General features: G+C 35.8%; 1 protein-coding gene across 1 annotated transcript in view; it reads right to left on the bottom strand.

The window, feature by feature from the left end:
- Nucleotides 1–14,765, bottom strand: part of ASCC3 (activating signal cointegrator 1 complex subunit 3) — a 508,554-nt gene that overhangs the window by 70,904 nt on the left and 422,885 nt on the right. The window contains exons 34-36 of the mRNA XM_054023229.1: nt 11,987–12,112; nt 1,272–1,383; nt 730–864 (exon numbers count right to left, since the gene is read on the bottom strand). Of these exons, the coding sequence (XP_053879204.1) occupies nt 730–864; nt 1,272–1,383; nt 11,987–12,112 (373 nt within the window). The remainder of the gene's footprint in view (nt 1–729; nt 865–1,271; nt 1,384–11,986; nt 12,113–14,765) is intronic.

The following is a 14,765-nucleotide window of genomic DNA, read 5'->3' as shown; positions in this document are numbered from 1 at the left end:
AAAATAATATTTATTTACATATTTATATAATGACTCTCAAACCTCATTTTTCGTTAAACAAGAGATGCACTAACTTTCTCGCATTATGGGAAAAAATTTCCCTTAGCTTGGATTATTATTATTAGATTATGAGGATTTCACATTTCTTCTAAAATACAGACAACTGATCATATCTAATGTGACAATGTCTGTGTTTCTGTACGGAGGAGTCATTCATGGATATTTTCCCCTTTCTGAGTAAGGAGGAGGGAGCACCTCTATTAATAAAGCTCATGGCGCACTTGGAGGAGCCCAGAAATCCTCAGACAGTTCAACCCTTGGATGACTGGATTTTGCTGTTCACAATCTACACCACTGAAATCTTAGAGAAACAAGACGACAATTCAGAAGGCACCTTCACATGTGAGAGTACATGGTGTCTCCAATATTCTCCTAGTCAGTCTGGGACCTGTCTTTATCATCAGATAAGATAGACATCCAGCTATGGCACCTTGCATATTTCTATCTAACATTCAGCTAACAAGGTAGGTGACAGAGTTCAACATGAGGCAATGGAAAACTACCAAACTTTGGAAACAATGTAGTTCATTAAATACTTCAAGGACAGGGTAGAAATGCTATTTAATCATGTTTGTGTGCATGCATGCACATGTACAGGTTCACTAAAGTTATTTGTGCCTTTTAAAATTAAGACATATATATTAAGATGAAGAAAAAGTTATCACTTACTGACAGAACTGAGAGCAATTCTTCAACACTGCATTCAGGTTTTAACCGATCCTTGAACATCCTAACAGTTTGATGCTTCAAATAGTAGTAAGAAGCAATGCGGCCATATGTCAGAGGTTCAATGCTACGATTATCCTGTTAGAGGGGAAGAAAATATTCCATGAAATGTATAAAAACACGTGTAAAGCTTTTAAGATTGTATTTTAAAATAGACAGCGATGAAAATAAGATTGCAAAATGGTTCAACAGCATGATACTAGTCCAGTTGCCAAACTGATTGGAAAAACCCAGTTTTCAGCATTGATAGTCTTGTGAGAGGCTCTATTTCTGAAGTCAGACATGAAATTTCAAGATCTAAGAGCGGGAGTTGTTGTAGGAGTTTTGGGTTAATGCAGGGAAAATCTATGGAATTGGGTAACAATTAGATAAACCAATACATGAACAAACAAAACTGTGCTGAAAAAAATAACAGATTGTCATTAAAGATTACCTCTACTGTATTTTTACTGACTGATTCTTAAGAAAGTATAAATTACTCTTACCTCCCCAATTTCAATACAGTAGGAACATTCCAGGTCAATGAGGGATTTCTCAACAAGGTTTGAAAGGAACTTGTTCATGGTGTCATGGCTCACATCAACTAAATTATAGTAACTAGATAAATTTAAAACAGATTAATTACATAAGCACACTGTCAATATTTAACAATAAAGACATCTTCTAGAAAGACTATGAATGTAACTAGACTGCCGTTCTAGAAACATGCACAAGCAGCATGGATGAAGCAAGAATCCACACTAGTCATGCAATTAAACATAGAATTGTTCCCCTTTAGAGTCTAAAGAGAAATCCATGCTTCTTTTTGGTGACTCTTAAATGGACTCTGGCAGTAGCCAAAACAATACTAGCATCTATACATGAAAAGATAACATTTTAAGTATTAAACAGCTGAGGATAAATCAAACAATATAAAATATTTTATTCTGTAAACTGGAGTATTTTTCAGTTTGCATGGCTACAAGCTTAAATATGCAATATTATTTCAGGTAAGGATATATTTCCTTTAATCAGTGAAGAGACGGAGAAGTAAATGTTTTAGTAATTTTGGAATAATAATAATAATAATAAAGCTAGCTGGATTGATACATTTTGAAAACATGGAACACCCAAGTTTTGATTTATTAAACACTAATATTTTTCAGCCTAATTTTTCACAAAACTGAAATTAATCAAAAAAGGCATTTTACATTAGGAGTATTTAGTACACACTATAGTGTATATTCTCCTGGTTCTTCTATTTATGTACATTTATCACATTGTAGAGTAATAATATTTCTTTGCTATCTGAACTAAAGAAAGATATTTCTAAATGAGCCAGAACATTTTACTATAGCTATGCATGATAAAAGACTCATTGACATTTTGGACCAACTCCTGCACTCGTTATTAGCAGAACTGAAGTCTATGGGCCAAAACCTCAGGTTCTTATTCAGACAAAATTAATATGATTTCAACGGGAGTTTTGCCCAAATAAAACTGGAGTAAGGACATATGAATTCAGTCCCATACGACCACTCAAGAAAGAAAGTGAGGAATTGACTCTATAATTGATAAAGGAAATGAGTACAGTCTTAAATTTTAGTTTCAAACATTTAAAAATAAATTCTGAAATAAAGTGGTGCAATTAAAACACTATTTTAAACATTTTTAATATAGAAAAGGTCAAGAATTCAAAAGCACAATAAAAAAAGAGGACACTGAGTTGCTGTGAACTTATGCCTCTCAAATCTGTAAATAGTTGATTTTTTTTGTCATTCAAAAATAGCACAATGAAATGGATGCTACAGTTAAATAAAGATGCTCTTTCATTAACACTTTTGCTTCAGTTACATTAGAACTCTTCCTAAAATTTCCCAGCATTGCCACTGCCCATTCAGCTCCACCACTGGTTACAATGGAAAGTTCTAGAGTAGTCCAGCTGCTGCTGCTACTAGTGCTTTGAACATCTCTTCTGAGCAGTTAGACACCAGGGCGCCTAGAAAGCCAGTAGCAGACTAGAGCCCTGTTTCCACTACTGCTCTGACTGTTGCTGATGCACTGGTGTTAGCATAGGTGGGAAAATTTATAAGGAAAAATAAGTCTCATTCCACACACTCTTTGGTGAATTGCTACAGGTTTCCTTTAATCTAGCATGAGCATCAGAGATTGTAGAAGTTCAACTGATTTTTTTAAAATATCATTTTCTGTAACACTGACTTTTTAGCAGCCTCTTTATCTGATTACATGTTTTTACTTCAAGCAGCTTACCTGAGATAAACAGCATGTTAAATAGCTACACAAGCATCTTCTGATTTCTTTTCTAGTAATCATACACAGACACAAATTAGGGGCATGATTCTCTGCTGCCTTGCATATTCAATTATTCCTGGGCAAAGTGGGTGTAAAACCCAGTGTCAGTGAGTGAAAAATTTGGAATTGGTAGCATATTACAACTACTTTTGCACAGGTATAAATGACTACAACAAGACCCTAATATTTTCAATATACTCAGCTTACATTGTGTTCAAAGCAAGAGTGCTGCCCAAGTAAAAACAAACCAACCAACCACCTTTAATGCGTGTTAGATAAAAACTTGCGTATCATAGGTGATAATGTATTCAGAGCAACTGACCTGTCCAAAGAGAAGGTAATTTGCAAGAAAGTTATTCCTGTATTCCTTTCCCCAACACATCATTAACTTATCTCAGTGAACCTTCAAAATAACATTTTATTGATAAAAATGGAAAGCATTTTACTTATCTTTATCTTTTATTTTCATTGACATGACTTTTTTAAAATTTCTCTTTCAGATTGCACACAGCAATAATAAAATAATCCCAGCTTAGTGCCTGATCCTGGTAATGCTTATTTCTGGGAGTTACGTACAGCACTATGTAATGAATTTTTCAGGATCAGGCCTTATATTAGTAATTTAATCTTATCAAATTCTTGAAAGTAGCTTTGTCACTATTGTTGTATTACATGTTCTTTGTCTAATTTGCCATTCTTTACAGCTTAACAAGAAATCATGATAGGCAAATTTCTTCTGAGAACCCTACAAAACATAATATTTTTGCAGACCTTTTCAGATGTTTTCTAAATTTGCTGATATCTACACTTTTGGCGATTTTGTAGGGAAAAATCTTCCAAGTTCCCAATGCAAATCTACTTCAAAAAGGAGAATTTTTAACTTATTTGTGATCTGGAGTGAAGTACTGTCAGCGTATATTAACTAGTATCTGTAATAGGGTAAATATAATATTAACCCCACCCAAGGGAGCTTCTCAGTCATTCAGTGCACTTTTATCCCAATAAATAGTGTAGCCATTCAACTGAAAAGACTATATTATTTTGATTTCAACAATGATTTTATGAATGAGATTATATAGTATTTTGATAAATGCAGATCTGTTTGCATGCTAGTATGTTCAAAGTGTACAAACTGTACTTTACATCAGTTCTGTTATGAAGCTATATTACCTATTTAATTACAGATAAAAAATAAAAACAATGCCGTTTCATGCTCACTGCATTGAACCATCTAGTCATTATTTTCCCTTTGCTATAAACAGACAGCCTATCTTTTTATCAGCACACCATTTCATTTATTTCACTGTGAAACCCAGTTTCACAATAATTGACTTGTCAGAAGCTCTAATTTATGAGGCTGGGCTCTGTAAGCCTTTTCCTATATTGGGCTCAACCTGCACACAAGCAGGGTTGAATATTTACAATGCTGTTAACAGGTGCTGAGTTGTTTAATGATTCTAATAGCCAGAAGCGTACTGAGAAAGCCAGCGGGATCACAATTACAGGCTGTTTGAACACAACAATTACTCGTCCCCTGAGAGGTGTGAAAGTCAAAGGCAGTTTTATACTAACACCATCTAGCACATGGGCTAGACAGGCTAACTTCCATTAGTAGTCCACTGGGAAACAGCAATAACAAACCCCTTGGTAACATAAAAATGTACAAAGTATATAAAATTTAAACAATCAAAAACTGAAGGAACTAACTTTTTATTGTCTAAAAATAATATATTTAAATCCTCAAATCTAGTAGAGTTTAGCAAGAATAATAAACCATGAAACATGAATTTATTAATCTAATCTAATCTAAGCAAGTGTGGAATTTCATCATTTGAGAGTGACAGAGAGACGTGTAGCAACATAAAATGTAGATGAAGTTACACAAAACATTTTGGATTTAATGTGGACAGTGGCAATCGTTTCCTGTTTAGCTTATGTAAACCTGACCTGAGATCTCTCTGGGAAATTTTTCATCAGGCTCGAAATGGTCCTGCTATAACTGTCAATGCTGTGAAGTCATTTGTTACAGCCTCATGTTTTTTATGTTCAGGTTATATGGTAGTAATAATGACACACATAATGAAAGCGGGTTGCAAAGACAGCTGAAAATATTACACAAATAATCTTGCTATTGTGAAGGTTTTCTCAGGATTTTTTTTCTTTAAGCAAAATCAGCTAAATTGAATACCAAACTCAATGTATGCTTTTTGAGACTTATGATTTTGAAAACACAATACCCTTTACGTACAAACTTTAATAAGGGACACGCATTCATTGTCATCTTCATATGTTCTTTCCCTTGGCTTGTGGCCCTAGGCAGCCAGAGGAATTCACTGGGAATGGCATTTTCTGAAAACGTTCCTGGCAGTGAGATGTTTGTGGTGAATCCATGTTATTGAGCACATCACTGTTAGGGGGAGCACAGTAAGCAAGTCCCAGCAGTGTCTGTGGGCGTATATTGTATTGGGGGCAAACTCTTGAAGAGGCTGTGATTCAGTATGTTTGATTGGGAAGGGAACTGTCCAGCTTCATTGGAGCTTGTTACTATTGGGCTGATATATTACCATTGCATGTGTAGGTTATAATCTTTATGAGTACATGTGTCTACTTACTACTGTCTCGTATTTGCTTACTTACTGAAAATTAATAAAAATTGCTTTTGGCAGGTTATATATTTATTTTAATGTATTCCTTTATATTCCACAGCAGCAAGAACTCTGCTATGTCTCCCTTTTTTGATTTGGATTATGTTCATCAGAGGACTCCAAGATATCAGATCCCACTTTCTCGGAGGTCAGAAAGGAATTTGCTAGTGGGTTTATTGCCTTAATTCAGACCTTCACATGTAGTTTTGCTACATAAGTGAGTTTTTACCACAAATTCAGAAACACTGGGCACCTGTACATTTGAGGCACTTACTTACTTTTCCTGTTGTATGCCTAGATGTACAGTCCATTTGGACAAAGCATGATCCAGAAGAGCAGCTGGATCACGTGATTTGGCTTCTCAGTGTGCAAGTGCTGGGGTCTAACAACATTCTCAGAGAAGAACTCACCATTCACAATAGATTAGGGAAGAGAAGGAAGGTCATGCTTCTGCAAACGCCCAGCACCCCGCCAAGATTTATGAGCAAGAGACAAGGCTGTACTGCAGAAATTCCTCATTACCTAGATTTCTGACTAACACTATCAACTCCATGATCCTTCTTTACCCATTGAACTGAAATTAAGGTTTTGCTAAACTGATATACAGTATAATTTTTGTTTGGTAATGAAATGAACCAACTTAATAATCTCAAAACATGCTGTCAATAAAAAGTACTACATTTACATACACAATCCCAGAGAAATATGAGTCACATCATATTTCTGTGCTTCCCAAGGTAATTGGGAAACATAAACTCATTACACTACTTAAATAGTGACATAAGTGTGCTTCATATTTATGACGTAAAAACCAACATCTGGAACTAAACAAACTCAGAGGCCAAAAGCACAAAGTAGATAAACTGGTGTTTATCAGCACAGTCTATTAGTCCTGGTTATGGGTATTAATAAATTATTATGCTGCAATGTAGTCCCATCCTCTTACCCCTGGACTTTGATTAATATAAATCCCTCTACTCTGATTGGCTATTACCCTTAAACTTCCCCATTCATAACAAACATGGGTACCACAACTTTTGAGTCTTCTTCCCTTCCGTTCTTCTCATTTCACCTAACCTTCTGATACACATCTCTTTTTCCTTTGAAGAAGACTTAGCTCCTCTTTACTAAGAACAATTCCTTTTTAAAGTAAAATGAGAGAGAAAGGTAATAAAGCCTAGGGGCTTGTCTACACTGGGAATTTTTGTAATGGTGCAACTGTACTATTGCAACCCTCTAGTGTAGATTTACTATATGGGTGTAAAAAATGACTTTTGCCAGCATGACTTAACTGCAGATTGACACCAGCATAAATCATTCTGGTGAAAGTCACCTATCTTTTTGAAACGTACCAATATTAGGGAGTTGCATTAGTGCAGTTACATCAGTGCAAAAAAAAAAAAAAAAAAAACAACAAAAAACAAACAAACAAACGTACCAATATTTGTGCAGTTACATCAGTGCAGTTACATCCCAAGTGTAGACAAGCCCTAATACTACTTGGTTTAGAGAAGAGATGAATAAGAGGAGCCATGAAAGAGCTGCATAAAGCGATGAATGGTATAGAGAAGACTGTTCTGGTCCTCCGAGTTACCTTTTCTCTTAATACAAAGTATCATCCAATGAAATTAAAAGGCAACAAATTTAAAAACTGATGGAAGGAAATGTTTAGTCACACAAATAAAAATTATCCGGTGGAACTCATGACCACAAAGTATTATTCAGGGTAAGAGTTTAGCAGAATTTTAAAAATATTCGAGTTATGTGAATAGTAAGAACATTCACAGTTAAACCACATTTGTAAGGAAAACAAACCTTCCTATTTAAAGAGCACATGCCAATAACTAAATGGTGATGAAGAAAATTTCTAGGTATGGATCATTTAATAATTGTCCATTATGAGATTTCTTACACCTTCCTTTGAAGAATCTGTTTTTGGCCAATGTCATAAATCACTGGACTATATGTATCATAAATGTGAGTATTATATTATCATTGTATTTAATTTCTAGAGTTATCTGCAGCAAAAGGATTGATAGGGGGTCAGAAATTTAGGTGCTCTTACAACTTGTGGGCATATAGATGGGTATCATGAAGGCATTAGTCATTGAATGCTGAGGGTTTTGCATAATTGCTATTTGGTCACTGAGAAATAACTATGGATTGATTATGAAAATTATGCTACTTTGGATGGTTAATAATAGCCCTCAGTCTAGTAATAGAATCTGCACTTTGAAGGAGAAATAACCATAATATGCAAATTAGACACACTTAGCCAATCAATGTGCAAGAAACTGCGTATGTGAGATATAATGAAAAATTGTGCACTAATAAGAACATCTAATTAACTGAGACAATTCTATTTTATTATAATTTATGCTACACTATTCTTTCACTGTGGTAAATTCTCCAAGGTTGTCACAAAATGGAAAATCTTTTAAGGACAATCTTTGAATGAATCAACAATAAAATCTGTCATTAATGAACATTCAATTTACATAAAGAGAAGTGATTTCAATTCCTCACTTCAATGTGTAGCTATATGGAGAGAAAGTTTATCACCACATTAACGTTCCAACTGCAAAATTAATTCTGCTTAGTGTCACATATGTAGTAGGTTTCTATCCCTCTTTTTCTGATTAAGTGTGTAGCATAAAATATTGGAGCTTGATTTTCAAAAATGTTTCAAATGGTGTCTCCCTTTTGAAGAAAAAGTTGGACTAATGAAGTCTATCCTTTCACAAGGTTAATAGAATGGACAGAGTCTATTAATTTCACCCAAAGCCAAGGATCTCTTTTCCTTACTGATGAGATGTGGTCTTTATCTAGGTCTCCAACCTGCCAGCTGTGATAGGCTAATCTCACTTTTTTTTTTTTTTTTTCCCACAGAACAGAATTCTTGGCCAGTCTCATTCTCTTTGGCCACAGCCTTATAAATAAAGATTGATGTGGAAGCACCTTGTGGCATGGCACAGTACCTGCTTGCAATCAAGATAAAAGCTTTAACTCAAAACACAAATTTCAAATCCCTAGAATATTTAAAAATGACTGGCTCTTAGTAAAATAAACAATGGACTGGAAACTTGGCATGTTGTGATGTATTCATTCGGACTGCCCCTCTCATTTATACATCAAGGCCTATTCATGGTCTAGTTAACAAAGTGGCTACTATTCAGCATCCCCTGAACAATACCAGCTGCCAACATCCCCACCCTCCTAATCATGGGCTCAATTACTCTTTTTATCAATAAAGTTAGGAACCCTGCTTACAGATAACAGGACAGATGGATTCAACAATTCAACAGACCAGGGAAACTAAAATAACTCAGTAAAAGTAAATAATGTAATATTTACATATTTGCAATGCCATAACTTAAACATATTAATATAGAAGGTATGACAGATTATTTAAAATTTGTTGCAGAAACATTTTCTTATATCTATTTTATGCATTCTAAAGTATTGAGATGTTAAAGTCTGATATGGTGCCCCACAAATTTAGAATAAGAATGAAAAGTTCTGAGGTCATTTTTTGGGATTTATTTTAACATTTTGAAAATTGTGATGAACTTTTTATTGCTATTCAGCAACGGAAAGAGAGAGGTTAAACTATATCAGATACCTGGATACTTAAAATGAAAACTTGTTTTGATCTTAATTTCTCTCTCAGAAAAGGTAAAAATCAAATTAATATGGTTTACATAGTCATGAGTTTACAATAAGACTAATGACTTTTTATTATTGGACTTTGCAGGTGTAGTTTGACGGATTCTAAATTTGTTTATACAGCAGTAGCACATAATAGGCAATAAAATAAATGAGAATTTAAGTCTATTACATACTATCTAAGTCTGTTCATTTGGAAACATGACATCACTGTACATTTATACAATACCTTTCAACCCAAAGAATCACAAAACACTCTACAAATCATGCATGCAGGAATTACTTCACTCACCACCATGCAAACACATGTTGGATGAAAAGCATTAGCTGTTTCACAGTGGAGAGGAAGGCTACAAAACAGCTTAGGGCCAGAAGTGAAGAAGAATTATATAGCCAACTGAAACTGCAGGGGGAATTCAGACACCGTGGACAAACTGTAAGCATCAAAACTGGAATATAGCCAGAACACTTCTACTAGTGTGAAAGGAGATATTAGATCCTTAAGGACTACAAGTGGTTAGGACCTTGGTTTTATGTCATTCAAAAAATGAAGCTCCTCTATGGCACAGTACTCTCCATTACTATACTGGGAATTAGCTTAGAAGGAAAAGCGTGGTTTTGAATGAATCTGGAATCCTCCTCCTGAAGCACCTGAGTTTTCCTTAGGTGCTTCTCAATGAAATACTGACTAGCCTGACTAGGCTAACTTTCTAATCGCACAAAACTGAACACCCTAGCCCTGCCCTGCCCCTTCTCTGAGGCCTCTCTGAATCTAGAAAGAACACTGTGTGCATAAATGCAGGTGGAGGAGAGAGGAAATAAGAAGCAGGCTGCTGATGGCTTCAACTTGCGTCTGTATTGTTCCATGTGTGGCACTCACACAAACTGATGCAGGACTCCTATTTCATAATCTGCTGTCCCATCATCCACATTAGCAACGCCTACCAGACTTCACTCTGAAGTGGCCCTCACCAGCTCAGCGGATCTACCCTTTTAAGACTCTGGACTATCTGCCTCACATCTCCACATCATTCTGTGTTCCCCATACAATCAGATCCTAATCTCCCCCACAAAACCATTCTGTAAGTATCCCTATCCCTTCCCCTTCTGCATCCACTTGACTGTCTCCCACCCACACCACCACTACACACAGAGAACTCCAGGTCAGATTTATTCACTTTCTCCCTCAGCACCTGTTGAGAAAACTTTGCATTCCATTTATCACATGTGCTGCTCTCCTGGCCAAGATTATTCAGGGATTCTGGCTCAAAGCAGCAATTTGTCCTTAAAAATTAATGTTGAGTTATAACTTGAAATGTACGTTTTCATATTATGTACCATCATTAGAAAAATGCTTCAGAAGTAAGGGGCATCAGTAAACATTAACCTCAGGTAAGGAACGTTTTGTATAACCTAGACAGTTTACACATTAGTCAAATAATAACTGTATTGTATCTATATCTACCTATGTAATCTATTTTGTATTCAAGAAACCTCTCTACAAAGGAGACTTACACTGGAGCTTGACACTGCTGGACAGAAAACTTGCCAAATTAGATCCACTAATTAAATCATTTAAACATGAAAATCCAGTATTAGAATTCATTTCTTTATAAAGTTCTCCTATGATTACTCATTACACTGAATTAGCATTTGTGCATGCAAATCCACAACCTGGTTTCTCTCAGTAGCCTTAATAAGCACAAAAACAAACTCATACAAGAAAAGACTTTCTGTATTTTCCATTTTCAAAATGCACTTGCAAAGGTTGCTTAAGAAAGATTCAGGGTGAAGGCCTAGATGGAGAATATAGAACTAATGAAGAACTAAACTTGAAGTTAAGGCAACTTGTTATTTGACTATTTCTACTTGTGAATTTAGCACTCACAACTGCTTATAAGGAACTCAAATTAAAAATGCTGCCAAGTGCTATGGAATTTGCTATGTGGTTACGTGAGCATTATGATCCTGCGTCAGTCAGATGGTATTTATGAAATGGCAAATCCTTTGTTCTCTACATATTTTGGTTGGTGAACATATATTCAAAACAATGTTGAAGCAAAGGGGGAGCAACCTGGTTAGAACAGCTCACAATGGTTTGCATACCAGCTGGAGCAAGGAAAGATGACAATAATGGTCAACTACATCTTTCCCAATCTCTTCTAAAGATGGTAAACATCACATAGAAACAGCTGATAGCTATTCCATCGATGATTAAGCAATTCAGCTGATGATAGATTGTCGATAGGAAGCTGTGCATAACATGTCACTGTGATCACTAAAAACACTATTAAAACCATAAAGAGAAATATATAAAGCAATTTGACCAGCTGGACTTTTAATTTAGGGATACGGTTAGCAATTTTGATTAGGCCCTCTTAATAATATGACTTTTTAATTGTTACTGAAATGTAAAGTCTAAGTTATCTACCAACAGATGTTTTCATATTTTGAGAAATGTTGTGAACCATTTGCATGTGCCTTTCTTTCCTAGGACTGAGTCTGTATTAGCCTGATTGTCAGACATGCTGAGTATTCTGGACTCTAATTATAAACAATGGAAACTTAGTTACATTACTTTTTCATTTTACACTCACCTAGGGTTCATGATAAGACGACGGAAGAAGTAAGTCCAGGTGATGTAATCCATCGCATCCTGCTTGGAAGTAATAGTTCCAGCAGCAATTTCAGCATTCAAGTGATCAGAGAGCACTTCCAACAAACTAAAGGACACAATGGAAAAAGGCATCTGTTAACTTTACAAAGGACAAAAATTGTATTTTGTGGAGTTGTGCATAACCAACACACACAACCCTTGTCTATAAAAAGCAAAAACACCTTTTTAAAGAGAGTTTAAAATTTTTAATCTAAAAATATTTTTTTTCCCACGGGGATGGGGTGGGAAATGTTCTCGTAATGTCACAATCATCATTACAGGTTAGAGCAACCATCTCATGCTAATAGGATGCAACTTGTGCATGCTAAAGGCTGTAACTCAATTAGTTGAGAATTAAATCCAAAACGCAGTACTCTTAGGACATGTTTCGAATGGGATGGAATTGTAGCTGTCTGGAATCATTTATGCATACTGCATGTTTACCTTGTTGTTGGGATGTTTACTGTATGAATATATGGGTTTAGTTTAATAGTGGGCGGTAAGGAAAAACAAGCAGACATGGAAATAATGGCTCAAGATAAGCAATCCCTGAAGCAAACACTTGAGGATTGTTAAGAGACAATGTCCAAATGTTAAGGTTTGAAGATTTTACTTTCCCTGGAGCCAACCTGCAAAACTAATTTTGGCCGGAAGGGGTAAAGCCCAGGAATGCAGCAGAAAAAAAGAATGTTGGCAGTTTAAGAGTACTGCGTTTTGGATTTAATTGTCAACTAATTGAGTTACAGCCCTTTAGGATCTCTCTCTCTCTCAAGCGAGGGAGGAGTTGTTTGGGGTAGCCAGCCAGAAACACAGGCACCTGGTTCCGGGGTCTGAAGAAGTTAGGCCTGCCTACATTACCATCTGGGGATAGTAAACCTTTAGGTGAGACGATATTTGTAATCTGTTTACTGCTTTAAAATTATTTTCTTCAAAATATTTTGCTCCTACTGTTAAAATAAACAATACTTTGGTTTTATAAAGGCTGTTTTGTAACTGTACATCACTGACTATAGACTCCCAAAGGGAAGAACCACAGATGTCTGAACTCAGTTGGACCTGCTGGATAAACATGGTTGATACACTGGGTATGTCTACACTGCACACTAAGCTCGAGTTCTCACTTAGGTTGAACCCAGGTCTCCCTTCTGTATACACACAAAAATCATTCTGAGTTAGGTCAGCAGGAACTCAGGACCCAGATCCTAGGACCCTGCTAAGGGGATGGATCAGAGACAGAGTCCCGCTGTCACTTGGGCTTAAGCCCTGTTATTTTGCATATGGATGCAGGTCAAACTGCAGGCCCAAGTCAGAAGGTCTGCATAGTACAAGATGGACATGTTAGCACAACTGTGAAACCCAGGCCCAGCAACTGTAAACCCAGGTGTACAGTGCAGTATGGATGCTCAATCATGGGCTTAGAAACACCAAGTCCACACACCTGCATTCCACAGGCTCAGGTTTACAATGCAGTGTAGATACTCCTACTGAGTACTGTAGTATAGGGCATGATCTAAGATAGGGAGTGCTGGCTTGGAATTCCAACTTAGGAGAGGTCAAGACAAAGCCTGACATCTGAGGTGGAGTGCTTAGAGAGACCAGACGGGGACAGAAGTGCAGCTATTCCTGTAATTGTGCCATGGAAATATCAATTTATTTTTAAAATGTTTACTGAAAATATAACGGTAAATGCAACCAAAAGGGAATAACATATAATACAACCTTTTGGTATACAAAAGGAGGGAAGGAGTCCCAAAGCTAGGAACCTTCGGAAAAAAACACATGCCAATGGCAACCTCTCTTTTATACCAGAGAGCCTCTAGCTCAAAAGCCTTTGATGATCATAACCAGAAACCAAGATGTGTCTCAAGTAATCAGAGATTTATAAGATTAAGGTCAATCTCTAAGTCTTTGTCTCAAAATTTATCAGCATATTATCTGTTTATATTAAATAACATAATGAACATTTCAATAATATTTCAATGAAAAAATCAGGATGATCATTTGTGTATTTGATTAAGAGAATGTTTCTATTTTTAGAGATACTTCTTAGGAATCAGATAGAAAGGCTGCCTGGTTTATTGCCAAAATAATATGGTCTGGGTAAAAAATTTGCATTTTAATACCCCGTTTTTTGTCTAGAATTACATCATACTGAAGACTTCCTTCAGGTTTTTTTTGTTTCTACTGATAATATACTTTTCTATGCATTTTTTCTAGTGTGACAAACACTAAGCATAAGTATTTGAAACAAAGCACATCTGTAGGTAACATCTGATTGGTTAAAGAGGTTTATAAACCCTAGTTGTTCCTTAAGAAAAAAAAGGGTACATGATTGTCTATGATAGAGGGGATTATACTAGCTACCGTTATATGTACTTGCATTGAATTGACTAACAAATGATAGATCATGGATTAACTAGTGAGGTTAGGAGAGAATCCGAAATATTTCTTTGTTTTCCTATTTTTCAAAAATTTTGCAGCTCCCACCTTGAAAGAAGTATTAGCAATTGTTTACAAGATACATTTCCCTTTGAGCTTGATATCTCTATATCTTTTAATAGGTCTAGAATAGTTTGAAAATCCCATGCGAAAAGTACTTAAAGTTTATCTGATTTTTTTCTCCCTACTAAGTACTTTTGTGACCAAATTTTCTGTTGGAGTTGTCGGGAGCATAAATAATTATTCTAAATTCGCTTTCAAAACAGCCTGAGGAAGCACCC

This window comes from Malaclemys terrapin, chromosome 3 (genome assembly GCF_027887155.1).
Source record: "Malaclemys terrapin pileata isolate rMalTer1 chromosome 3, rMalTer1.hap1, whole genome shotgun sequence".
In the NCBI taxonomy this organism is placed as follows: domain Eukaryota; kingdom Metazoa; phylum Chordata; order Testudines; family Emydidae; genus Malaclemys; species Malaclemys terrapin.
This window is presented reverse-complemented; position numbering and strand designations above follow the sequence as displayed.